The 26,359-nt window shown below is 50.7% G+C and overlaps 9 protein-coding genes across 9 annotated transcripts; 3 read left to right on the top strand and 6 right to left on the bottom strand.

Moving 5' to 3' along the window:
- Nucleotides 1-3,324: 3,324 nt before the first annotated feature.
- AA0111_g11107 (Vegetative incompatibility protein) lies at nt 3,325-7,545 on the bottom strand (the record flags this gene model as incomplete). Its single annotated transcript, XM_028644935.1, has 2 exons — nt 3,325-5,959; nt 6,011-7,545. 2 exons carry the CDS (start codon nt 7,543-7,545, stop codon nt 3,325-3,327), a joined length of 4,170 nt encoding a protein of 1,389 aa, XP_028501339.1.
- Nucleotides 7,546-8,245: 700 nt separating this feature from the next.
- AA0111_g11106 (Meiotically up-regulated 89 protein) lies at nt 8,246-9,774 on the bottom strand (the record flags this gene model as incomplete). Its single annotated transcript, XM_028644934.1, has 5 exons — nt 8,246-8,493; nt 8,564-9,353; nt 9,420-9,516; nt 9,568-9,604; nt 9,678-9,774. The coding sequence occupies 5 exons, from the start codon at nt 9,772-9,774 to the stop codon at nt 8,246-8,248; spliced, it is 1,269 nt and encodes a 422-aa protein (XP_028501338.1).
- Nucleotides 9,775-10,523: 749 nt separating this feature from the next.
- On the bottom strand, nt 10,524-11,699 carry AA0111_g11105 (hypothetical protein; the record flags this gene model as incomplete). Its single annotated transcript, XM_028644933.1, has 1 exon — nt 10,524-11,699. The coding sequence occupies one exon, from the start codon at nt 11,697-11,699 to the stop codon at nt 10,524-10,526; it is 1,176 nt and encodes a 391-aa protein (XP_028501337.1).
- A 3,101-nt stretch (nt 11,700-14,800) lies between these two features.
- AA0111_g11104 (Cytochrome P450 monooxygenase) lies at nt 14,801-16,540 on the bottom strand (the record flags this gene model as incomplete). The annotated part of the gene is made up of 5 exons (XM_028644932.1): nt 14,801-15,243; nt 15,312-15,914; nt 15,962-16,030; nt 16,079-16,181; nt 16,235-16,540. The coding sequence occupies 5 exons, from the start codon at nt 16,538-16,540 to the stop codon at nt 14,801-14,803; spliced, it is 1,524 nt and encodes a 507-aa protein (XP_028501336.1).
- A 2,474-nt stretch (nt 16,541-19,014) lies between these two features.
- Nucleotides 19,015-21,453, bottom strand: AA0111_g11103 (hypothetical protein; the record flags this gene model as incomplete). Its single annotated transcript, XM_028644931.1, has 6 exons — nt 19,015-20,331; nt 20,385-20,552; nt 20,656-20,779; nt 20,840-20,911; nt 20,960-21,335; nt 21,396-21,453. The coding sequence occupies 6 exons, from the start codon at nt 21,451-21,453 to the stop codon at nt 19,015-19,017; spliced, it is 2,115 nt and encodes a 704-aa protein (XP_028501335.1).
- Nucleotides 21,454-21,739: 286 nt separating this feature from the next.
- On the top strand, nt 21,740-22,108 carry AA0111_g11102 (hypothetical protein; the record flags this gene model as incomplete). The annotated part of the gene is made up of 1 exon (XM_028644930.1): nt 21,740-22,108. The coding sequence occupies one exon, from the start codon at nt 21,740-21,742 to the stop codon at nt 22,106-22,108; it is 369 nt and encodes a 122-aa protein (XP_028501334.1).
- Nucleotides 22,109-23,043: 935 nt separating this feature from the next.
- On the top strand, nt 23,044-23,610 carry AA0111_g11101 (hypothetical protein; the record flags this gene model as incomplete). Its single annotated transcript, XM_028644929.1, has 1 exon — nt 23,044-23,610. One exon carries the CDS (start codon nt 23,044-23,046, stop codon nt 23,608-23,610), a length of 567 nt encoding a protein of 188 aa, XP_028501333.1.
- A 989-nt stretch (nt 23,611-24,599) lies between these two features.
- Nucleotides 24,600-25,094, bottom strand: AA0111_g11100 (hypothetical protein; the record flags this gene model as incomplete). The annotated part of the gene is made up of 2 exons (XM_028644928.1): nt 24,600-24,811; nt 24,989-25,094. The coding sequence occupies 2 exons, from the start codon at nt 25,092-25,094 to the stop codon at nt 24,600-24,602; spliced, it is 318 nt and encodes a 105-aa protein (XP_028501332.1).
- Nucleotides 25,095-25,488: 394 nt separating this feature from the next.
- AA0111_g11099 (hypothetical protein) lies at nt 25,489-26,079 on the top strand (the record flags this gene model as incomplete). The annotated part of the gene is made up of 1 exon (XM_028644925.1): nt 25,489-26,079. One exon carries the CDS (start codon nt 25,489-25,491, stop codon nt 26,077-26,079), a length of 591 nt encoding a protein of 196 aa, XP_028501330.1.
- Nucleotides 26,080-26,359: the final 280 nt, after the last annotated feature.

Here is a 26,359-nt window from a genome sequence, read left to right as displayed (position 1 = left end):
CTACGGCTCCCAAAACTTCACCCCCTACGGATACTGTACGGACCGATGAGAGGTCTCCTACGTACGGCTTACGTACGTCGTATCACCGTACAGTACCTCACCGTACTACTGTACGATGGGAACGCTGCAAGCATCCATCATTATCACACCGTACACCGCGCAGGTTGAGGTACTCCGGCGGGAGCGCGAGGGCGCTGTTGCACAAGCCCTGTCACGACGACAGCCAGTGTTGGCCCAACGCCTTGCCGACATCGATATCGTGACTATCGACTCGTTCATGGGCAAGGACAGGAACTCGGTTAGTGTCGACATGACTTCGCTGGCGTCATATCACTGTCGAGGATGGCTCATGCCGGAGTATATATGGCTGGTGCTCTTGGTCATCTCTGGAAATTACCCCGTACCGTCGTTGCTACAACTCGCGCAAAGGTGTCCATGCAGTGCTTTGGACCACTCGATGAGTTTAATAACCCGACAAACATCATCACGAGCAATCACCCGTTGCAAGAGATGTTCATCCAACTCCACAATCGAGGCCATGTCTACCGGCTCACTTCCATCGAGCGCAAGTCATTCGAGCAGTACGAACCAGTGCTAGAAGCTCTTGGTCTGATCACGACTAGATAAGAGCACCGGACCTTTCGGTAGAGTGGTGACAAGGGATATTGTCGGTTGCAGGTATCGTAAGCCAAACGCCGAGGTATATAGCGGGTGTTTCCCATCTTAGTTAGCTCATTAGACCTAATACATACATTGAAACCCTCATCCGACAGAATGATAGTTGCTGCAAGTTCAAGCCGTCTCGTCTTATCAAATACTTCTGCACCTCGGTAGAGTGATCCCACTAGAGCGGAGCTGTCTCGCATAGCTAACAGTCTAGCTCTTCCCGCCGAACTGACCATGACCTATTCAACATTGGGGTCGTCCCTTAGTGCCACCGATGTGGCCGATGCTAGCTAACGTTTCAACACATGTAGACAGGTGTGGGACTATTTCTGGCACCGCATACAAGAGGAAGATAACACAAGTTCAGAGACATTATGACTTACCTTGAAGCCTACATGAATTTTCGAGACGAGACCTTATATATACTGAAAGTATTGTAAACTTCTAGACTCTCGTGCAAATTGACGCGCTCTTGCCACGTATCTTGTGTCGAGTGCTTTTTCGTATACCGCTTTATGAGCTTTCCATTTGCGGATGCGCCATTGTGGCTACGTTCTTCACTAATATCTAATAGTCTCATATGTTGATCGCGTACGATGTTAAGGAGATCTTCAGCAGTACCATAACGTAGATCATGCGATCGAATGAACATGTTATAATCGAATATGGTCGTTATTAGTTTGAAGATCATACTCGCAGAAGACGTTTTAATCGGCTTGTCCCTGGACACGGTATGAGCAACGGTGAAGTGGGATATCACGGGCAGGTCTGGATTGACCCATCCAATTCGCTGCAGTGGATGAGTGACAGAATGGGCGAGGGAATCTTCGATCGTGTTGCCGCCTTTGACGTTGCTATGGCGGAGAGTATTGATAAGGATGAGCATCGCGGGGCATAGGATGTTGTCGTCATCGCCAAGTATGGCATGCCGGTTTAGTATATATGCCATGGCTGGGTCAATACCGGAGGTTGAGTCAGTACAAACCTAAGGCGCTCTTGTCCGCGATCTGAATGCTAGCTGGCGAGAAACGACAATCTGATGATAGAAACAGGTACACAGACACTATGCCTTACCTTGAAGCGTACATTGATTTCTAATACAAAACCTTGTATAGATCAAAAGCATTGTAAGCTTCAAAATCATTTAGATCTATACTACAAATCTTAACATACATTATTGCAGTAAGGAAAAGTAGAATATAGTTAAGAACTATGCCCTACCTTAAGGCCCACATTATATCTGAATGAAGACTCTGTAGAGATCAAAAGCGTTGTATGATTTTGGATTCTCTATGTCTATACTATAACTCTAAGATTACATCGTTGTAGTAGGCTGGGTTAGGAGAGAGTACACTAAATGAAGCATCGCTGTTGAAGCTGCCAACGAAGGTTCTGATCACTATCAGACGCTACACTCTCGGCGGCACATATGTATTCAAAGACAAACTGCATCTGAAAGGACTTCTTGGTGCTGACCAGACTCTGAGTTGGTTTCTGATCTGCAGGAGGACACTGGAGACACATGCAGACGTTATTACATCCTATACACATTTTCGTTCTAAAGTTTCTAACATCGGAAGGGCAGACAGATTACTGAAGGGACAGGGACTGTCTGTCGAAGTTCTGGGGAGATTTCCGAGACATGTAACTCTATCTGGATGCTAAAAAGGGAGGACTGTCGACTGACCAGGCGAGTCGTGATAGTTGCCATAGAGTCATTCAAGACCTCCCGAGCCTGCAGGAAATACAGATATAAGACGACGATACTTGGTTCGACAAAGACAAGGAAGATATGACATTGAAGACTGTCACAGACGCATTCGGTTCATCTCTGGAACGCGATGGCGTACCGAGGTCAACTGTTGAGATCAAAGTCAAGTCCTGGAACTACAGAGACGTGAGATGGTAAGCTGACTTCTTGCGCGCGAAGTCTACACTGCATCTGCTAATACATATTTATTCAGGATCCACTCCCGTGCCAAAAGACTTGAGGACCTTTTGGTAGCGAATTAGCAGCAGAGTCAAAATGGTGGCCGAAGTACTTACCAGTGCTGTGAAAGCGGGTTATTCTCATATGGGCTGGGGTAGAGAGGTGAACGGAAGGGCTCGGACCTTAAAAGCATTGGCAATTAGTCGAACTGTGATGAAACGTTACTCTGAGCTATCTGAGTAGGCTTTGCTGGTCGCTGTAGCTAGTCGTTCAGTCACATGATGGATTCTGGTATCGCTTTCAAGACACAATGACACTCCGGCACGCACATTGCGCATACCAGGCATCCAATCATTCTTCTATATCCAGTATCTTCGCGATCCATCAGATGCAATAGGAACCTATCTAAACGATGTTTCATAGGACACCAGCGTCGGCTAGCAGAGGTCGCGTATACATTAATCTCTGAGTGTGCTGCAGCATGGCTGCAAGGCTGTGGTCTGCAGTCCAGTCAGTTGCGTGGGGCGCTGAAGGCTGGAAGGTGCTATGGGGGCCTAATGTTGGCCTAATATTGACACGATTGAACACCCAATGAGCATATGAAGTAAGTCGCACAAGGTACTTGGCTAAGGGATGCGGGGTTATCACCTGGGTAGTTCCAGCTGAGAAAAGGCCAGATTGCTAGATCCTACATATACTCAGGAGAGCCGAGCGAATGATGAACATGATCAGCTCTTGTGGTTGGCATGATGCTTCAACAATATGTCCCTGGTTCTTTCCCAGCGTGCAGGATATATAATATCCGACCCATGGTCTTTCGAAGCTTCCTCGATAGCGTATTGCAAGGCAGTGCGGCCATGTGCGTCTACTTCATTGGTCTGAATACCGATAACGTTTACAAGGAACTCCAGGGATTCTTCAGTGAGCCAGCCCGATATAGCTGCGTGGTGGAGGATAGTTCTTGCAGCACAGTCTCTTTTTGCTAGATCCACGCCGTGGTGGTTTAGAGCTTCCAGTATGGGGACCTCAAGACTGGGCGATGTAGCACACAAATGTCCGAGGCTTTGCCCATGGCAGTTGACGAATGATGCGTTTCTTCTGATTGGAAGGAGAAATCTGCAGATATCCTCGACGTTGGAGTCCCATAGGCCGTTCTGGAGGAGACTCGCGAGGGGGGATTCACAGGAATCATCAAGCTCTGAACTGTCCACTCCTTCGTCAAGTAGGCACTGCACGGTTTCGATGTCAACGTGTTGCCCCCAGAACAACCGGTGAAGCAAGTTTTGCCCATACTTGTCCTTCATCATTACAAGCTTGAATGCTCGTGCCTCTTTCGTCTCGAGAATGGCGACTATCGCACTGTGGTCTCCGTTTTGAACTGCGTGATCGAGTGCATGGAGGAGGCATTCTTCAGTCCATACCGCTTCCGTACCTGTGCTAAGCAAAGCAACAATCGATGCAGTATCACCAGCTTCACTGGCAAGATGCAGTGGGCTTTTTAGACTGGAATTGACACACGAAGGGTCGGCTCCTCGGGAAAGAAACTTCTGGACCAAGGTCACGCTTTCTGGTTTCCCATACTTGATGCAGTGTAAGAGGTTTTCTTCTTGGCAGTCTTGTGTTGCAGTGGAAGTCTTGGGATGTGCCAGTAATGTATCAAGTATCCTTTGACGCGCAGACGTGGCAGTCGAAAAAGTTGGATCAATTACATCCCGATACAATGTTGATTTTGAACGGTATTCTACTCTGTAACTCTCGTCTACCCAGTCGTCTCTACATTGCGTTCCAAAGAGTGTGGTGCGCTGGTTGAGATGTAGGGGAGTCTCGCCATACTCGGAAAGAGCATTGGGATCGGCGCCGTGATCGAGAAAGAATTTCGTCATCGTAAGATTACCGGTCAAGGCTGCGAAGTGTAGAGGAGTCAGGCCAACTGCGATGGGTTCTGGAATCGGATGTACGGTGTCCATGTGATCAACAGGACTGAATGTGTCGCCATCCCAGGACCACGACTTTCGTCGAACTCCTATATTGACCGGGACCCCTGCATCAAGGAGTTGTTTCGCGGCCTCCTGGTTGCTATAAAGAACACAATTATGAAGCGGCGTCATATTTCCGATATCGATCGCATCTATCGAAGCGCCGTGTTGCTGTAAGATACTGATGAGCGATGGTGTGCACTCATCACTGCGAAGGGCATGATGAATGGGACTTCTCAGTCGCTCGTCCAAACCACAGTCGGCGCCTCCTTCGAGCAACAACTTGACTGTGGCTTCTCCTCCTGTTTCGATAGCAGCCTGGAGTGCGTTATCCCAATCAGAATATATGGACATAGGCGCATTGACGTCAGCACCTGCGTCGATTAGCAACTTGACCATTGCCTCGTCACCGTATCGTGAAGCTTGGTATAGCGGAGTGCCCCAATCTATAAAATTGATGTTGAGGTTCGCGCCGGCATTGATTAGCAGCTTGGCCACTGTTGTATGGCCTCCAGCTAAAGCTGCTAAAAGCGCGTTCCCACGTAGCACGCCGTGCACGTCAATATCGGCACCTTGATCCAGCAGAAGTTGCGTAATCTTACTCAAGCCCAGTCTTGCTGCGTAGTAAAGAGGTTTTATCATATCATCCAGTTCTCGTTCCAATTCTGGACCTTCAACCAGATCAGCCACTTCTGGATCACTCAACCGCAACCAACTGTAATATACGGGATTGTCCTTCGAAAAAACACTCAGTGCTAGCCGGCATATGTTTTCGTTCTCATCTCCTGCCTTTTTAAAATGGGAGATCCAGAAGTTCGCTGAGTACATCGCGAGCGCAGAGATGTCGAGTTGTGCGGGAGAGATCGGTCCCAGAAATTGGTTGAGGTATCCAATACAACCTTTCATTATCGCTTCATGGCTTTCACCTTCTTGCATGTGATATTGCTTTGCTGGTCCTAGCTTGATTCTGTCTGAAACAAGGTACTCTTGCACTGAGTAGTGTGCTAGAGAGAGCATTCGTGGGTCAGCTAGTCGTCCGTCTTGATTTTTTCTCTTTTCTGCTGAACCGGTGACAGTAATTAGACTGGAACAGATGTCTAACGCTTCTAGTGGATCTATCAGCACTTCATCGCGATCGAATATCGGTTCGCTCTGGATATCGATTGCAGCCACTTCGGCAACTTCCTCGATGGTGAGCGGCCTTTCAGAGAAGGTCAACCACTGCAAGATGCGTATTGCATACACGCGGTCTTCTTCGCGTATAGCAGTGAGAATTCGATCGTATGTTTGATCCAAAGTTTGTGGCAGGCTAGCGAGCGACCTGCGCAGCGTGGCTAAATTACGACTTTTAGCCAGCATGTCAAGTTGACATGCAGCCCATCGGAACCTGTACTATCGTTAGGTGCAACTCACTCAATGATTGGGTAGGTACACATACATCCCGCCAGCTCGGCTCATCAAGGCTGTCTCAATCTCTTGTTTGATATCAGCGTCCTTGTTCCATTTCGCCAAGGCCTTGTCTTCATGCAGCCTGTTTCGAACGTATCGCGATATGTCTTCGTTCACTATGTCCCTCTGAAGACTGACAATATTATCTTTTTCGATGTGACTCTCTAGAGACGTTTCGATGTCCCTCTCTTTCCGACTAGTCAGGAGCAGGCGAACCATGTCAAGCTTCCACCCAATCACTGATTCAAGCATGCTCATCAGTTCCGAGCGTTGTGTACACTCATCGAGCGCGTCAAGAACAATGTAAACATGTGTAAACTGCCGCATCACCTTCGGCATTACGTCTAGGAGTTCATGTAGTGACGGCTGTTTTTCTCCGTTCTTGCAGGACAAGAACAAAGCGTCAACGTCCTTGTGTGTCACAGCCAGGCACTGCAGGAACTGGCGGAGCAACGAGCGGAACATCAGTTCTGGATCCTGTTTCTGCGAATCGTTGAAATCGAAGTAGAAGTAGACTGTCACTTTCTGTATGTCGTTTTCGCAGTGCTGCAGCATGTGCTTGATGATAGTAGAGCTCAGGATGGTCTTTCCGCATCCTGGAATTCCATGCAGCCAAAGCCGCGACGCTGCAGCCTGCTTCCAGTTATCGAATTGTGCGCTGTTCAGTAGCCAGAGCCCAGTGTCAGCCTGCCGCTGCTTCTGCGCTTTGTGATAGTTTGTAAAAGGGTCAGGCGCTGAAAGCCAGCAGCGGATTTTGCTAAGCCTCTCGGATGCCTCTGGCATCTCCTTCCTTAGTCGCTCCAAAGCTCTTTCTTTGCCTTCGCCATAGATCAGCGGAAGGTGGCAGCCGAATATGCCTAACAGACAGTATGCACCATCTTCTTCGCGCGTCGTCTGGCGACTTTGTGCCCAAGAGAATCGTTCATCAATATCGAATTTAGACAGATCACTCCCAGTCAAAGCGTCAACAGGTATCTTTGTGATTTCGTGTATCGTCTGCTTGAGCGAATCCCTGTCGCCCAGCCATGCTTCATCTTGAGAGAAGAACTCAACGGATCGTGGTGCGAGAAGTTCTTGGAGTGTCCAACCTCGGCTGAACCACCTGCTGGTCCTGAAAGCCGCCTTCCATCTCGAAGAAGACTTGCATTCACCTCCTAATGACTTGCCCTCGACGTCCGTGAGGAAGGCGTAGCACCTTTCTGCCTTCTGATACCAGCGAAACATCGAGTTGATCGCCTCTGAAAGCTCTGTATGATTGGCCTTGTCGATGCAGCATGTGTCTATCCAGAAGTATTTCAGACCGTCACGCTTTGCTTGTTGTGCGCAGAAGTCAATCTTCTTCCAACCGTCTTTTCTCTTTGCGTCGTCATTGTTCAAGTCATCTAGACTCTTCATGTCGTTGAAAACCACCTCTTGGTCCCCCCAAGTGTGCGAAAGGATCGCATAGGGGGGGATGTCGTCCTTGAGGATGATATCACTGGTGAACTCGAGCTTTCCGTCATCTGTGATATGTAGTAGCCGCATCTTGTCGTGGGTGTGTAAGACGTCCTAGGAGCGCTTACCCTCCCCCATATGCGCGAGCGGTAGGAACCTCGAAAAGGCCGAAGCGAATGGATGATTCACAGCGACTCTTGCGTGCAGGGCGTGGAATACGTAGTTGTCGAGCTTATTGTGGATTTCAAAAGCGATTTGCTAAGTTGGAGGTAAGGAATGAGAGAGCGGCTTTTGGGGGCTGAATGTTGGGCAGAAGGCGCAGCTCGCATGCGCCGTGGCGTCCACCAGAGAAGGCGGTGCAAGGCTGAGAAAGCATAATTGCGCAAGAGCACCATTCGATAGGCTGAGAGCTGCAAAGTGCGACAAGGTAGTACGACAGCGCGATGCATGACCTGATGGTGACTTTGAGTTGTGTCAGTAATTTCATGGATCGCGTTCGCCCATAGATAGGTTGAGCTCCTGCCATATGGCTAGTCTTGGCAGGTCTGTACACTACTATGACGTCCGCACAAGGACATACTGTCCACTGCGGATTTATGCCACATGTCAAAACAGCAGAAACTAGCCACGAAACATGATATGATGAAGTTGCATGATATCCATAGAAAAAAACAGACTATACTCTAGTCCTCGCGCTCACTAAACACCCAAACTCCCAAGTCTCTCGAGGAAAGGAAAAAGAAAACCACCTATGGTATACATACGACATCTCAACGATTCCAAATCCCTCTCAAGCACCACCCTGCCTACCCGTCGTGGTAGCAGTGCTAGGCTGATCGTTGTTCCAGGTAAGATACGTATGATCACCAAGTTTCCTCGGCTTAATGAGATGCGTAGCCAGGAACACCGCGCCCAACAAGATGCAAATACCGCCCACAACAAGGTATGCGATACCGAGGAACGGGTTCTTGCCGCCCATGACGGTGCGCGTAGAGATGAGGATAGATTTGGTACCGCTGTACTTGTCGACGGGGAAGCCTATACACACACATGAACATTAGTAACTTGTCCTCGAAAAAGGGGACCAAGTAAGATCCAAAAAACTTACGATCATAAATCTTCAACCGATACGTCCCCGCACTCAACTCATCATGATCATTCCTCTGATACAACTTACTAAACGTCGGCAACCCCGCCGTCCGCATCCAAACCTGAAACTGCTCCCACGTGTGCAAATCCGGCAGGGACCCATTATACCTCCCATTCGGATACTGCTGCTGCCAATTCGGCGGCGGCACCACATCCTCGGGCTTATATTTCGTCTTTCCATACAAATCCCCTTCGTGCGACCAACTCGTCCCTTCAACCGTCATGGTGTAGTTCTGGCCACTAGCATCGGATCCACCAGCCGGATTAGCGAGTGTGAGGTTGGAAAACGTGTCGTTGAACATGGAGTTTGCAATGAGGCCGCAAGGGTAGTATGGCAAGCCTGTTTCCGGGTCGTTATCGAGTGGGGAGCAGTCGCCTGAGCTGAGATCGCTCGCGCTACGGACGTCGCCTTTAAGTTGGTCGATATCAACACTTTTGACGTATCGGCGATGGTTCTGGTAAAAGTTTGTGAGGCGGTAGTAGAAGAGAATGGGCGGCTTGATGGCTTCCGGGATAGTGAAGCTCAGGATGCACACGTTTGTTTCGAGCGAGACGCCAGATTCAAACGTGTAGTTCTCGCGGCCCCATCCCCACATGGCCGCTGGGTCGGCATTCGATTTGAACGTCGAGGAGACGCGGCCGGACGGAATGGATTCGAGCTGGTTTTCGGCTGTGGGGTCGAAGTTGGTCGAGTCTTGGCGGGGCGCGGTGGTGTTGCAGTTTGTGTAGTCGATTGAGATCTCCTGGACCTGGAGGGGGGAAGGTTGTCAGCATCGACGCCCTTATGTTGACGTATACCGTTTGGCACTTCATACCTGCGCACTAGCATACAACAGTAACCCACCGATGGGCGCAAAGATTACTCCGACGATGAAGAAGAGAGGAAGGACAGTCTTCGGCGTTAAGATGGGCCTATTGCGCGGTCAGTCGTGATGGTAATGCGTCTCCCTGCCTTGCACCTACTGCCATGCTTTCAAACGCTGCTGCCTGAACGCAGTATCTATTCCTCTCGTCAGTACATCCTCCTCGGGCACACTATGCGCACATGTGTGCGCGCCCAGGACTGTTCTTACTCGGCGGCCTCCTGCTCTTCGTCTTCTTCGGCTCTTCGCGGTTAGGGTCCTGACTGCTTATCGAGTCGGTGTGCTCGACCTGGTCTGTTCGCGACATGGTGGTGTATCCGCGCGACTCGGCGGTCGACTGGTGGAGGGAGTAATTGTGCGGTCGTCACCGGAGAGAGTTGGTGAGAACGCGCGGGTTTGAGGTCGGCCAAGCCGTTGTCCCAAATTAGTGACAGAGCGAGCGGCCGCGCCACGCCTGCACGCCTGCGGAGCTTACACGTCCCCGCTTCCGGGGACCCTGAACTTGAACCGCTCTCACGGACATATCACGGACTCGTCGTCATTACACACCCGGAGCAAATGCGCACTACTCTGCTCAATTGGCTTTTCCACGCAGACATTGCAGTAATCACTTTCAATGCACGGCGCATGTTCATCGTCGTGATACTAACATGATTGTATTCTCATCTATCGCTACCAATTCATAACAAAGCCTGCATTTGCGGCGACAACGGGTGTGAGCTGAGGGGTATCGCATGCCGTGGAATAAAACCAAAGTAGTAGTAGAGAAGCCCAAAAACGCCGTGGGAGAGCAGTGCCCAGTCCCAAAACACCTATCCATGCCAACAGTAATATCCAAAACGCCTATCATAAATCATGCCAGAGGAAGACAACCCTGAGCTCCCTCCGTGTTGTTCATATCAGTCTTATCCAAGAAAAGCGTACTCGAACATTGAGCCGCGAAGATGCGATGAACAAATTGATGCATCGTAACCAAGGAAAACGTAAAATAGGAATAGAAAGAAAAAGAAAAAGGGTGCCGTGTGCTATATATCGCATGTTTGCGATGCGAATCGTTCAGAGATACTGGCGAAAGTACTCCGGATTGAACCAGCCCACACGATCATACGACTGCCATAACTTACTAGCTTTGTTGACGTCAATCTTGCACGCCTGCTGCGCATCCGTCTTGCGGAACTCCTTGCCAATCTTGAGTGCCTCGATGCGAGCCTGGAAGATGCGTCGCTTGCTCGTAAGATACGTGGCGCAGTTGAGGCGGAGCGTGCCAGCGAGGTTCAACTCAGCCTCGTGCAGAAGATCACGATCGGGATCGTCGGCCAGTGACAGTGCTTGCCCTTTCCACTCAGCCTTGAGGATCTTGGTGTTGCCCTTGGGCAGCGTGTCAAGCGGTGGCGAGTAATCTGGAATCGCGTTGTAGTCGGAGTCGTCCCGATTGGTGGCTGGTCGGGAAGGCTTAGGAGAGGCAGACTTTGGTGAGGTGGTGATGGTGGTGGTGGTGGTCATGGTCGTGTCGAAAGAGTCGTGGATTTGTGTGAGAGGCGTGCGTTTGGCCTTGGGTGCAGCGCGAGGAGTGCGAGGAGGCAGCCGAGGAACAGCGACCTTGGGCTGGCGGGGCCGCGACGATGGGGCAGGTGCAAGCTTCTTCAAGGGTGAGCGTTTTTGCACGCCGGTTGGCTTGCCGTAGTAGCTATCGAAGCGTCGCTCCTGAGCCCACCACGCTTTCGGATCCTTCTTGGCCAAGGCGAAGACATTGGAGACAAATGTGGCGGTCAATTCGTAGTCTGCGCGACTCGGCTTGCTCTCTAGCTGTGCGTAATCCTTGGAGTTCATGTGCGCGGTGATGGCCTCTTGTGAGGCTGACTCGGATGATTCCTCGGGGAACAGCGGCATGTCAGCAATGGGAGCCGCTGCATCGACCGGAGCGAACAGCTGGGGGTCCCGCGTGCATTGTTCGTCGGCACTCTCCATGTTCTCCTTTTGTGCCTGTGTGTCGTATGGCGAGATTGGCGGAGAGGCGTAGGCGATGCGGTGCGCGGCTGCTGCCTGGAGGGTCATGTCGGGGCTGTTGGCGGACTTGGAAGCTCCTGAATTGAACGAGGAGAAGGGCGATTGAATAAATGCAGGCGGAATTGATGTGCCAAACGACTCTGATCGCTTCATCTCAGGGGGCGAGAGGAGCGAGGAAACGGTGAGTCGATTGCTCGGGGGCGTCTTGTAGGGCGAGTTTGCCATTGCGTGGGTGTGTGAGAAGTTTGTCCTTGGTAAGAGCGCAACGTCGGGGGCGGTAGCGGTATTTGACTACTTGGTTGCGTCCAGGCAGCCACAAGGAAAATGCTGCGTTGGTGATGCGAACAATGGTTGAGGGGGGGATGCTTCAATTGGTACGAGGTATGTGAGTGGAAGCTGTGGCAGGCAGCCTTGGTTGAGTAAACGGCTTCGCCACAGTTATATCGTCAGGTGCGAGCAGGCGCAAACGTGACCGTGGAACCCGGCAGAATGGTCCGACCGACTGCTTAGACCAGCTTGTTCAGTGATGAATTAGTAACCCTAGCTGCGAACTGGCAGTGCGGAGATAGGACGAGTTGAATTGGATGGGAGGTTAGTCGTCCCGAAACAGACGGAGTGGGCGGGCTCGTTATAAGAAGCACCACCCAAGGTCGTCGGGGTTTCAGCAGGCTACAGGATTGCGAACAAGGCCAGTGTGACTCTGCCTTTGAGACACTGCGGCCCATGTGCTAGCGAACCAGACAAAGAGGGTGTGCGGTTGGCGCGTGCCAGGCTCTCCTCCTCCCCCAGGCCAGGCATCATCCATATGAGGAGCGCCCGTTGCGCGCGGCCGGCAGCTGACGAATGCGGGCGGCCAAGAAGTGAATAGAAGGAAGACGAAGGGGGCTCCAATTAGAGCGGCCAATTGCAGGGCGACGCCTGAGGCGGAGCTTGTGCGGACATGGAGCGAGCAATGGGCTCGTCGCAGTCAGAGTTGAGTCACTGTAGCTGCACAGTTGCTGAGCAATTACTTGTCGCTCCGTCTATGCAAACCCGGCTAGCCCGCACGAGTCGGAGCCGACTCAATGCATCCCCGACATTTGCATTGTCTCGTCATGAGTAGACTATACACGTTTCCTGCTGCCATTGATGAGCTTTGTGACTGGCCTCTTGCCATTGCATCTGTCTGGTACCGAATTGCATACCACTGCCCACCGTTGCCCTACCATTGGGCGCCCAATTCCCAGCCAGCGTGTCACAGCAGCGCCCAATCCCATACCACTCTACACATCGCTTCCGGTCGACAGTCACCGCTTCCGTCATCTTCCATCTTTTGCCTCGTACGCTATGCGCAGTCTGACCGCCGTCAATAATGCAAACATGACTATCCCGCATGCTCCACATCCTAGCTGACCCTGCGCTTGACCTGCCAGAGAAACCCAATTCACTGCAACTACCTTTCAAAGCGAGTGCCGCACTAATTGGGTCTGTCTCTGCATGGATCCGACCCCCCTTCTCCGTCAGCGGCGGTTACCGAAGACTTGCTCACCGAGTTCTGTGGAATAGCGGTGCCCGTTCATGGTCTTGTGACATGGCCTCTCTCTCAAGCGGCTGTAGTGCCAACGCCACTGGCGCAGGCGCTGCACAATTGCACCAGCGCCGACTAGAAGGTTCACTCAGGGCACGCCAATGTCTCGCAGCGGGTAGACAGGCGATGTCTGCATCGTTAGCACCAACTGCGGTACGTTCCCGCCCATATGTTATCGATTGCTCATGTCGCTCCTTTTTGCATGTGAAAGTCCCCGAGCTCAGCAGGACATAATAGCTAGTAGGTCATCTACACCATGACGCCTCAATCATCTGAACACCTCCCACACAACTCCGCACACAGCAGCTCACGGGGCAATCAGTCCACACACCATCTCCCGGTTCGTCCAAGGTCATCCTTTAGAATATTCCAGGGTGTCTTATCATCGTTATCGTGTCTGTGGGGGAGGGGGTTCAAGCATACCCCTCAACCTCTCTTTGTATTCTCCCCGCCCAGCGCTGTTACCGCCCAAATTGCCATCTGACCTCAGCCGCCTGATACCGTCTTTTGCCTTGACAGCCCTCGCTCCATATCGACATTCAAGGAACATCGCTTCCGCCATACCCCTCATTCATCTGTATAGTTCCGCCGGACAACTGCACGGCCCAGACCGATGCCGAGTAGGTTCCGCGGCCAAAGCAAATACAATGCTAATCGACAACTGACTCGATATACTTTGCCCGTGCGAATGAAAGCGTATCGATGGCGGTGCGAAACCACGCCATGATCGAACACCCATCACATACGTCTCATCAGTCTAGAAGGTCTGGCCATGTGCGCTTCTGCGCCGTGCGGGTAGATCTGCGCATCCCAGCGCTGCCCTCCCAAATCTGGTCAGCCGACTGCGAACCGATAGGACAATGCGACCAGATGACTTGCTGCCCCATCTTCGCAAGTTCCACACTTACACAGCAGGGCACCAGTCCCTGCATCACTGAGCCCGCTAGACATGCCATTCCTGTTTGAGTTGTCAACAATGGGGGATACTGCAGGACCTTGTTTCATGGTGGACATGGTTCTCGCAAAAGCAGTTTGTTGGCGTCCCTTTGATTACCACACGTTGTGAGATGATGTCATGCAGGCGCCAGGTTCGCCCTGCATGGGTATTGCATTTTGAATACCGCCGAAAATAGACGGTGAGGCGACCTGTCAGCAGAAGCAGGCTGCAGGCACACACGCAGTACGTGGTAAGACGTCGTGTCGAATTGGCCAACAATCTCAGCGTATACGATGTAAGCAAGGGCATTGGAGAGCCGGCTGCTAAAATGACGCAATATATGTGTACGCTGGCAGATACCAAGACTTGAATACGTACTCATGAGATCAGAATGTTGATAATGTCATTGTAGGCCTGGACACCGGAAGCTGCCGGATCACGTTACCTGGTCCATCTCACGTGGTTCTGTGGACTGAGCGTCGCGCCTTCCCGTACTCCCGCGCTCCCGTCGCGACTGCTCCATTATGTGTGCCTTGGTCTCTGCGGTGCGGGGAGTCTTTAAAGACCAACATGCCTTGGAGATGGTCTAAGTTTTCTCTTTAATCGACAGGTAAGTCATCGGTATAGCGCAGTCTTTACAGATAGACTATCCCAACAATCTCCATCACAGTGAAGTAGTGGTAATGCCAATGCAGGATAGCACAATGCGATTGAACAACCTAGTATAACATTTCTACAAAGGTAGATTTTCGGAACTCTAGATAATTCTAACGACACCTAGTCCCTAGAAAGCGATACCTAATGGTTGCAAGTATATAACGCTTATTTGTAGGATAGAGAATCAAAGTCAATCTCCTCTTTGCGACGTCTAAAGCGCACCATATTCCTAGGATCAAGGCACGTCTGGTCCCCAGTCTGGACAAACGGCTCCAAGTTTGATCCCGGTAGGAGCTCCCAGTCGTACTTTGTTAGAATGTGGCAAAGCGCAATCTTTACCTCGAGAGCAGCAAAGAAACGTCCAGGGCATGCGTGAATTCCGTGGCCAAAGGTGAGGTTTTCGGGGCTAGTAGTAACAAGGAGCGCCTTTGTAGAATTACTGGTGTCTTCGCGCATCCGAAGGTATCGGTAAATGTCGAACTTTTCTGGATTCGGGTGCACCTCTGGATCAAGCATTGCGTGCGCATCCACAGCAAGACGATCGCCCTTGTTGATAGTAAGACCGTTGGAGAGGACAACCTTCTTCTCTGCAATTCTTTTCATGGCGACTAGTTTGCAACAATCAGTAAACCAGATGCTGATATTGCAGGAAGGTTGAAGATTGAACACCACTTACGCATCTGTAACGGCTTCATTCGCTGTGTTTCCTTGAGCGCACTGTCCATGAGCTTCAGATTAGCGATTGAGGCTTTGGAAAACCCCTCAGCGCCGAGAACTGATACAATCTCCGCCCTCAAGTCATCGATAAGATGAGGCTCGTTTCCAAGACGCATGATAACCTGACTAAGCAAGTCAGAAGTTGTGTGGATGGCGGCGATGGTAAGAAGCATCTGGTATGCAGCAGGGTCATATGCAGCTCCCCGGCTCTCTTCCTGAAGCCACTCCAATGTGTCTTCGAAGACCGGAACTGGCGTACCCATCTTCCTGGCTTCAGCCTTCATCAGCTCCCTCTCCTCCAAAATCGGTCTAAGGATAGCGCGGATGCCATCGAGCTGCCGAAGGACTAGTTTGGCATCTTTTGAAACCCATGGGATCATGAAGTGCAAGTACCTAGGCCATGCAAGAAAACTTTTCGTGGATTCGACAGCAGTGACGACGTATTCTTTTGATAACCTGATCCAGGTTTCATTGCGGCAAAGTTTGTCTCCAAGGAATATCTTTGATGACAGGCGGGACACAACGTTAAGTATGTCGTTTGTGATGTTGGTCTCTTTCCACTCTAGCAAACTGTTAGTCTGCGTAAAACGTAAGCAATTTCATCCATACCTGAAGAATCGCCAAAGACGACATCGAGGGCGAAAGAGGTCTCATCAGAGAGCGGCTTTGATGTGAAATCTGCGGTACAGTTAGTGCTGCGCTTTACTTGGTACAGTCTCCACGAACTCAATTGTTTAGTGAGTTGTTTCTTGATCACTTTCTGTACAAGATCCCTCTTATCGCCAAGAGTAGCAAAAGGCTCAAAGCCAGTCAGATAGCCGTGGAAATCCTACCGCCTGAGTAAGCATGACATTGTTCGCAAAACAGGTCTGTGTGCCTTACTTGTGCAAAAGTTGTGCCAAAGTGTAAAGATTTTTCATTGCGGATCATTTGAGCGTACGAAGGCGGGAGGACAAGCATCTCTCCAACATTGGTGATTAGTCTGTAAGGCTGCTTGCCGTATCGCTTTCTGGCATTTTCCACGACGTCGAGCCCGTGTGTTATGAATTCGAGTTGACGAGAAAAGGCTGTCTTGAAGCGGTCTGAGGGATTCGCGAGAGGGATTTTCGATTTGTTGGAGGTGATAATGACGAGCGAAATCAGAGCTACAACACCAAGTGATACTGTAGTAATGATTGGCATCGACATCGTGGTCATATCCAAGGATGGCAATTCCAACATAGGAACAAATGAGGGCTTAGGGTTCGTCATATCTGCGAATAGAGGTGTTGATCAAAACATTGATGAGAGTGCTCCCTAGATAACAAAAGTCTGGCGCTTCTTGTAGTCAAGAACCCGCGGGGATTTGGCTCGGTGACACAAGACGAAATCTTTTGCGTCACCATGCAGTTGACCCTGTAGCGTAGATTGCCAAGTGTAAAACGTTTTGCTGTTTTCGAACGTACCCGGGAGATTATGGGTTCCCCAGGCAAGCCTTGACAGGGTATATCAGAAACATAGACGCAGCCAAGGCTCAGTACCGCATGTTGTGAATGACGACTACACAGAACAGAATGGCAGTATTTCAGCGAGATATAGTATTCGATGTCTCAAAAAACCTTTTCCTCAATTCATTACATCAAAAGTAAACATTCATGTATGCCATTATGCGTTTCCTTATCGTGTACTTAGGTTTGGGTGCAGAGCAGACCCCACAACAGCTGCTCTAGTGTCCACATGTACTTTCAAGAAGTATGATCATATGATTGTCACACATACGTACCTCTAGCAATTCGTCCGGAGCGTTAAAAGTATCCAAGGACCCAAGCAGTCGTACGGTGCGTCCCGCAATGCTAAGTGTCCGAGATCGTCTCTTACGGGGCCTCATATGGTACGAATGAATCATTTTGGCACATAGATTGAGGTTTGTTCAACAGCAGTTACCCTATACAGATCGTCTGATTTGCGTGTCTAGTCTATTCATGTCTGTGCATTCATCTATAAGATCCCTGGACGATGAATAATCGAACAGGTAATGCACCGGAGCTAACGGCTAACTGCGCAAAGTGGGTCTCTGGCTCCACCCGTCTCTCTCCAAGCTGGAACGGATCCCCAGATTCTTGAAGTAACTATTCTGACCTCGCCTTCACACCCGGTTGATGCTCGATGGATTCTCCGTTGATTTTCACTCAACGACACGAGCCTGGACTTGTGAACGTTAATTTTCACTGGTTCTCTAAAACACTTCGTCTTCGTTATAACCCTCTGCATCTTTCCTGAGTTTTTTCCCCGGCGAGTATGTGTTCGTTCCTTGTTCAACACTTTCGACGAGATCGGTGTCTTGAACTGCTTGACACTGCATTCATCACGGACAGCCATACGCTCGATTGTAGCTTTCTCTCGAACACGGCCGACCATATTATTCCAGAGCTGACTGCGTCAATTCAGATAGAGCGCGCGCAAATGAGTTTCAAACCAAAATCGCACCCCTCCCAGCCCTTATGACTGCCTTGTTCAGTATGAGGCGCGATTCGGGGTCCCAATCGCCCTGGAATGAACTTGGCGCTACAGTGCCCGTACGCCATGTAAGCCACCCCATCGATGTCGGACAACTAGAAAGATGATACTGTATCGTACTGCACAAAAGCTATCATCACGAGAATCTCTAGTATATCACTATATAGAACCTTGTGCAGCTTTTTTACTATCTCAACCTCGCTGGTATCTTGCTTGTACCGCCGTTTCTGGGAACTTTAGGTAAGGGAGACGCAGCCAGAAGAGCAGCGTCGATGTCACTTGTTGTAACAACAACACAACGATGCTTTCTGGGATTTCAACTAGCCTTGTGTAAGGAAGACTTCCCGCTCATATTCATCGTGTGTATCGTAACTTCTTGGTGCGGTCGCAGCGTCGCGTTGCTGCTTCTTGAGCACTCGTTGCGCAGCCAACTCTGTGCGCTTTCTTCGCTCCGTGACGCTCCTCAGCGGCTTGTTGTCGAGCCACCTCTAAGTATAGCTAGGGAGGCCCTGGAGTTGAGACACACTAGGCTAGAACAGGAGAAAACGTCATCTACACTAGTTGTAGATCTTCAACGGATGACGCTCTGCATAACGTTAGGCAAACATGTTATGTTAGTAAAGCACCCTGCTAAGAAAGGATGCTGCTTTACATAACGTTAAGCAACATGTTATTTTCAGTAAAGCCCCCTGATGAGAACGGCATGGGTATCGAAACCACTCATGCTCTAGCAGCCACTGGCGCGACCCTCTTCCTTACGGCCCGAAACACAGCTGAGCCTCAGTCCGTCCTCGACACTAACATTACCCTTTGTCTCCATCCAAGCATTACGGCTCTCCTGCAACACCTTCAGTATCTCCCCTACATTGCTCACACGAATAGAGATCGACTTTACCAACAGATGACCAGCCGGATCCAACAGCCCAGGCCAAAAATACCTATTAGCCCTAACAACTGCGCGGCACAATCGCCTAACCCGATTGTCGATCTGGACAAGGAGCGGCGGATATATCTTGAGTTCGCGATCGTGCAAGTCACCTTCCTCGAAATGATAGCGGTAGTAACTTTGCATCTATCCCTCTACGAGACCATACTGTTTATTCCGCAGATCCAAGAGCAAACTCTACAAGACTGCATTATGCAACTGTTCGATAGATTTTCGACGGCTACCCAGAAGCCGTATTCTTCAAGTTGGTAACAGTAGCAAACATCAAATCCTTGATCCCACCCAACCCTCTCTCATTCAACCACTGCAACACAAAGACCTTGTACCCATTTGCACCCTCCCAGTCCACGCCCACACCACCCTCCTTCTTAAGCAATGCCAGGCTCTTCTCACCAACAGGTCCAGTGTGATACTTGTTGATCATTCCCTCGCCCACCTTGTCAATTTCCCACCTCTCCATCGCACGCCACGCCGCAGCAGAGAGCGACGTCAAGCACGGATTGAATGACAAGGTAAACGCACCCGCAATAGCATAGTTTCGGTCCACAGTCTTTAGGTAGTTGTCGAGTGTGGAGCGAAGTCCGTCATGGCAGTACAAGCCCTTTGACTTGTCCTTTTGCGCAACAAGGCCGCGAGATACCCATACGAGGTTGTACAAGTCGCGCAGACACTGGTTGAACGTATCGGTAACTTCTGGTGGGTAATATACTTTGACTGGCTTGGGATGCGCGTCAAAGGCTGACTTGTACGTGCCGATGATGCCGCATATGCGGGAAAGAGTCGTCGCGGACGTGTCTTGGGCGAGCAGGTAGACAAGATGCATAGGCGGTAAATGGATCGGGATGATGTGTGGGTTCGAGGAGGCGCTGACGTGTTCATAGAAGGAGAGGATGGACGATGTGAGGTCGATGCCAGAACCTTGTGGGACGGACAGAAGAGCCGAGGTGAACAAGTCCCTCACATGCTCCATCATGTCTTCCAATACTTCCTGGCCCGCTTCTCGTATGTCTTCGGAACCTGTGGAAGTCATGTTGATCTGATTTACCAGTAGGGCTGTGTAGAAGTCGACTAGCGTCGCGTATGCTGAGATTCCCTGGGTTGCTAGGGCAGATTCAATATGCTTGAAATAGGATCTATAGTCCGCGTTGAAGTCATAAACTTGGAGGTAGGGGACAAGCCCCAACACAGTAGCACGATCTTGCTGTCCGTTCCATACCGGCAGATATTTGAGGAGAAAGGCTCGTGCTGGACGATGTAGTTTCTTCGTGAATCGAGCGTACCTCAGTAGCCCATCGAGGATCTCAGATAGGTGTTGGGCGTTTCCAGTGCCTTGTCGGTATTCCTCGAATTGTTCTTCTAGACATGCTGCGAGCCACGTCCTCAGTCGAGCGGTGTTGATCGGCGATGGCTTGAGGGCGATGTATTTCTGTAGTAGTGGGTCCGTGAGGACTGCTACCAGCTGACCCGGTGGCTCTATCCTGTCGAGCTTTTCGACAAAGTCGTCCACACCATCAATACCCTCGAGGGTTACCGAGTTCTGTCATACAGCGTCAATGCTTTCATGGTGAAAAGAGCACGTCTTTCACATACCTCTGTCGCATGATAGGTATGCACGTCTGGAATCATCGATTCTTTGCTACCTTTGGTTCTCCTTCGTAGCACCTTGAACCCGTGCTGCCTATCCGCGTTAGAGTCATCTTCCGCCACGCTGGCCTCTTGGATTGCGAGGATTCTGGCTTGCCATTCGGAATCCGGTCGCTATCAAGTTAGCCCGCGTTCAGCAGTGTGACGGTGCATTGCGGGGAAATGGTGTGGAGGATCCAAGGTAACATCTATGGTGACACGAGGGACGGGTACTCACTGGAGCGAACGACTTTCGGCTCGTGGACGTGCTGCCAAGAATGATATCTGGATAGTAATCCTTGTAAACACGGAGAAGACCTTGGAGTGCTGGTTCATTGCCGAGGCCGCGAGATAGCTCAAGCCTGTAGTAGCGTTAGTCGTCGGTGTCGAAATTCTTTTCCTGCTAGTGGTGTCATGCGTACAGTTGCTGTATCCGGAATGGCTTCACGTGCTTTCTGCGAGTGATGAGGGAGAGTAAATGGCACACGGAAGTCCTTCTAAATTAGCACGGATTGGTGTAGTATTTGCTTGGAGCAACACACCTTATGCTAATCATATCAAGCATGCCAAACAGCACGCCGTACAAGCGAGATAGCACTGTCGAGCTTTCGATAATCTCGTGAATGATAATAAGCCACTTTACAAGGCTGTCTTGTGTACCTGGCGATGGTTTGCCCTTGCCCTGCCCAAGAGCACCAACAATGGTGATGACAACATCGCTTGGGACCTTTTGAGATGGATAAAGGTTCTTGATCAAGGTCGTGATGGTTGTTTGGTCTAGTGATGTCTTCACCGACGCGAGCTGAACAATGTCTCGGAGAGCATCCTGGTCAAGACCATTCTCTGAGGCGTAACGGCAGATGACATCGACTATACTAGATACCTTGATTGTACGTTGCTTTGCTGTCGTTCTAGATGCTGCAGGCCTGTGTAAGCACTGTTCCTGAATGGAGTCCATAGCCGCATACCGACACTTACCTTGATGCAGTAGGTTTAGCGTCTCATGCAGCGTCGGCTGCTCTTCTGCAGAGTCCATAAGTAGCGGGCCTGGAGCGAAGTCGATGTGAAGTTACAGGTGACGGATAGCATTACATTGTCAGTGCAACATGCATATGCTAAGACAGTGGTCAGCCTGTTGTATGCGCCGTTGGTGATTACGTGGGCGCGTTGTCGCGATGGTTGTTGACACCCTGATCGCGCCTTCCCACTTCCGATCAAGCGAGCAAGCCCCACTAACCACCGCCGCGCATCTCACGCGTCTTCCACCCACATTTCTTCCATCAGCATTGACTCAAACCTCCAGCTGGTGTATTGCAGACCTGATGTTCATCGCTAGTATTCTAGTCTGGGCACACAACAGCGCGGAAGCCGGTCTAGCTATCCGCAGCTCGTTCACGCTACTTGTGCTTGATTCAATTAATCGTGCAGATATCACCCGCATGTCCGAGCCATCACTGGAGCATGCATCGCAGTTGTCGCCCGCTGCCACATCAGAACCGACCCTTTGTGTTACACGAGAAGCATCGGGTGTAATGGAAGCGGGTCGCGCGGCTCCTACTGGTCAAAAAAGGATGGTCGCCTTGCAGGTCAACGATCAACCCAAGCACGCCTTCTGCAACCTTGACGCGAATCGTACTGCCCCCGCATGCTACACTCCCCTCGACCTGTGGTCTACGTGCAACGGATGTTGAACTATGTTGAGTGGAACGGCTTCCCTTGGATCTTTGTCATTCTTTATCAGGCCGGCCAATTGGCCTCTAGGATCGCTCTTCATCCTCTTCAGGTCATTAAACTCACAACACCACTATTTCTAGATCCTGGATCGACGTTCAGATGTGGCGTCTTCTATTCTCGGTACACACGATTCCGCTACTACCCGACGCAACCGTCGCCATGCAATCATACGCCTGTTGTGCTCCTCACTGATATACACCAACACGCCTCGGCAACGCTTCTGTCGTTCCGTTCAAGGCTATGAACTCGATAACGTAATTCAATCGGCAAGATCCGTACCTATCATGATTAGGAATGCACTGCTCTATCTACACGCGGAGACAACATGGCCGAGGACTTGTACTACACTCTTCATCTTTCTTCTAGTACCACTCCATTACTGCTGCCAATAGTGCTAATATCCACCACCAGAAGCTTGTCCTTAGATAGACAGGGTCTTCGCATCGTCAGGCACAATCAGCAAGGTTGCAGTCCACTCGGCGATCGATGACTGCACAACATTGCTACTTCAGCAGAGGGCTTCTGAGATGGCTACATGCAACCTTGGATAGCCGCTTTATTGTACTCCTGGATTCTACATCCTGAGCGTTCTACTTTGCTATCGAGTATAGCACCCAACGCATGTTGGCTGCTCGCTTCGGACTGGTACGTCAACGGGTATAGCGTCATTGCGGTGCTTTTTGCCACTCAGGACAATATTTGATTCACCATGAGAACTAGAGGCCGAGCAGACAAAAGTTCAGGGCTAGGCTGTCGTAGAGCATGCTTAAATAACCCACCGTCTTCCGTCTCGCCCGGGTCACCTACAACTCTCAGTATCGTATTTTTGTCTTCAACCAGCCTGGAGACAGTCGAACAGTCATTGGAGAAAACCAGAACATACCGCTTCCAAATGGCCTCATCCACCTCTTGCAAGTCGAAGACAACACAAACCTCGTCTACCAACGCCGCCAGGATCGTACGCTGTCCCACGGAAACTATCGAGCGGCTGCGGCATCTAAATGAAGCAGAAATCATCACGCTCTTCACCCCATTTGTACCTCATCCCCCATCAACAACACTGGCGAAGGACGTAGATCCTTTCGAGCCTCTAGGCCGAGCCCTGCCACGACAAGTACGACACGTTCCATACCGCTTCGACTACGGCATGACAGAAATGCATGTCGACTTTCTGCCAGCCAGTGGAGCAGTAGTAATTGTCATCTGCGCCACTACCAACGTGATCAACCACCATGGACAGGCCTTTGAACGGCAACTGAAATTCGCACGAGACATGTCGAAGAAGATAGTACACAACAATACTATAGCCAGTATTCCGACTATCTTGCTTCTCGTTGATGATGACGCTACTGCCCAAGGATATGTTAATGCGGTGGATAGCTTCCCCGCTGTCGTTACGGTCAGCGATTATACTACTGCGGCGCTCGTGAATGTGGTACGCGTTTTGTTTGGCAACTGAACGGCATGACCGCCCTGGTACCGTACCAATTCACAGCCGACATTTGTACTGCGACAACCGTGTATACGTCCGCGTCTGATTGAAAGAGCATGGTCTGAGAGGGACAATCCTTTTATCTAGCAAGTATTTACCTTCAGCTTCGCAAGATACCATGATTACTGGGTGGAACATACGGTTACATTCCTTCATCTTCTTGGCGCTGGTCCTTGATCACTTTATATCATATTCGCGTTACAATCGGCGTGGTGTACTGTTTCCTTATCGGATCCAACTTTGCTTATGGATATCACTTCTCAACGCAACGGGGATTTTGATGGCGTACTTCTGTCTTGCTCTAATCGCGTACGTACCGGCTCACGTCTAATCCAGCATCAACTGCAGACTTATGAGACACTCTTACTACTATTCAGTCTCAACATAGCTTCACACCACTCCAAAGAACCTTGGGCCTGGAGGCCAGAAAAATGACTCACAGGCATCGTCCAACCTCACTGTTCAAATGCTAGCCGCCCATGTACCATACGAATCATCCAGCCAGAGCGTGACATGATTGTGATGTGTGCTCCTAGGCGCGCAGTGCGTCGTGCGTCATGCATATTCCAGTGCATACTGCATCGCCCACGTGAGATGGTCATTGCATACACGCCTCGATGCTTTCAACAACGTACTCATATTGTTAATGCGCATGCCTCCGTATAGACCTGTCAGAATGACGAGACATGGCTACGACACATGGGGAGTCAAGAAGAATGAGAAGGAACCTTGTGATGTAGTTATTAACATTACTATACTTCTCGTACGTCTATAATTCATGCCCTTGCTCGTCCGACGGAAAAGCAGATATAACGCCTCTTTACGCCCCGTCACTATGCACATATGCTCAACGTTCGAGAATCGATGCCCCAAGCCCATATCTCCGCCCTGCCATTGCCCCCTTCAGAACAACATGTCAGCACGTTCTCCCAACTCCCTCTGTTGCCACTCCATCCTTACAACTCCATCATGCCCCTCCCATTCCCCATGGCACCCGCGCCCAACGGCGCATTCGGCATCCCAACATCTTTCGGCGTGGAATTTGCAAGCGCGTCGCGGTTGCCAGAAAGATAGTAAGACATGCGGTTCGCGATGATAGTCAGGTGTTCGGGGAGGTACAGCGACGCGGCGATTATGAGCAGGGAGAGTAGGAGAAAGAGTACTGAGTCTATCGGAATTGTTAGTTTTTCAAATATGCAAGCATGTACTAAAGGCAGGGTATGTGTGTGTAGAGGCAGTGTGGCCTTCAAAGAGAGAGGGGATAGGGGCGGTGAATCTCCGCATTCGAGAAAACAAGACAAGATGCGGTTTTGCGTGCGACAACAAGTCAATGGGGCCAACGTACTGAAGATGAACTTCTCGGTCGAAGTCAACATGTATAGTGAGAATGTGACTTCGTATTGGTACCTCTTGCGCTGGAACCAGCGGAGGAGGGCGGATGGGTAAAGCATTGCGGCGAGGAGGAGCGTGAATGCGCTGGCTAAGAGGAAAGCGGCCAAGAGGACGGTAGTATCAAGCATAGACTTGCGAATTCGTAGAGGAATGCTTTGTGTGCGCACAAAAAAAAGCTTGTATGAGGGTATTGCTGCTGTAGAGTCGTGTAATGATGATTTGGGCGCGCGCGCGGTGTGAGGAGTTCAGGGACCGGTGGATTCGGAGCAGGGATTGCGATTAATTGCATTGCTCCGGACGAGAGCCTTATGACGCGCGAATCGATAACCAGCGAAACAATACTCGAAGTTTCCAACAACCCACTTTGTACCAACGGACAATCCCAATGCTAATTCCATCGCGGATGGCGCAGCACCCAAATCGTCTGCAACCCTAGTTTAACCAAACTCCGCGATGCGCCTCCTCTCCATCAGGGCTCTCGCCCGCCTCACCACCGCCACATCTCTCCCCAGCACCACCAACCCCATCCAATGCGCCTACCTCTCCACCACCACTACTCTCCTCAACGGCAAATCCTTGCCTCCGCGCACCCCCCTCCTCGACACCGACCTCATTGAAAACTTCCTCAAAGGCTCAGGCCCCGGCGGCCAAAAGATCAACAAGACGTCTTCTGCTGTCCAACTCAAACACATACCCACTGGCATCGTAGTCAAATACCAGGACACACGGTCCAGAGAGATCAACAGGAAGATGGCGAGGAGGATACTGCAGGATCGGATTGAGGAGATGGAGTTGGGCGAGGGTGCGCGGACGAGGGTCAAGGCGAGGGAGAAGAGTAAAAAGAAGGCTAGTAGTGCTAAGAAGGCGAGGAGGAAGTATAGGAAGCTTGCAGAGGGGAAAGAGGGAGAAGAGGGAGAAGAGGGAGAAGGGGAAGGCGTGGAGGGTGTGGGTGTGGGTGTGGGTGGTAGCGAAGAGGGGGCAGAATTGCGGGGAGAGGAAGAGCTGGTCGAAGGTGGTGAGAGGAGTAAGACGGCGGGTGGGTGACCATGTGTTCTGTTCACGATTTTGTTATAAAAACCACGAAGAGCACAGCATCGTGCCAAGAGTCCAGGTCGCGACGAGTGTATCAGTGTGCAAGAGGATATATACCCTTCGCAGGCTATGCGCGGAGAGACGCGGAGCCGTGGTAGAGATATCACTGCTCGGCTGGGCATGCAAGTTGCAGACCTTGAGGTGGTCAAACCTCGAGGCCCAGTAGCCAAAGTGACAGGCGGCTATGTGTGGATACAACACCTGTCTGGAGTGCTTGTTGAATGCCGTGTCG

The sequence above is a fragment of the Alternaria arborescens genome (assembly GCF_004154835.1).
Source record: "Alternaria arborescens strain FERA 675 chromosome Unknown contig_43, whole genome shotgun sequence".
Taxonomy (NCBI): domain Eukaryota; kingdom Fungi; phylum Ascomycota; class Dothideomycetes; order Pleosporales; family Pleosporaceae; genus Alternaria; species Alternaria arborescens.
Note: the sequence above shows the minus strand (reverse complement) of the source record. Positions and strands in the feature narration are given on the sequence as shown.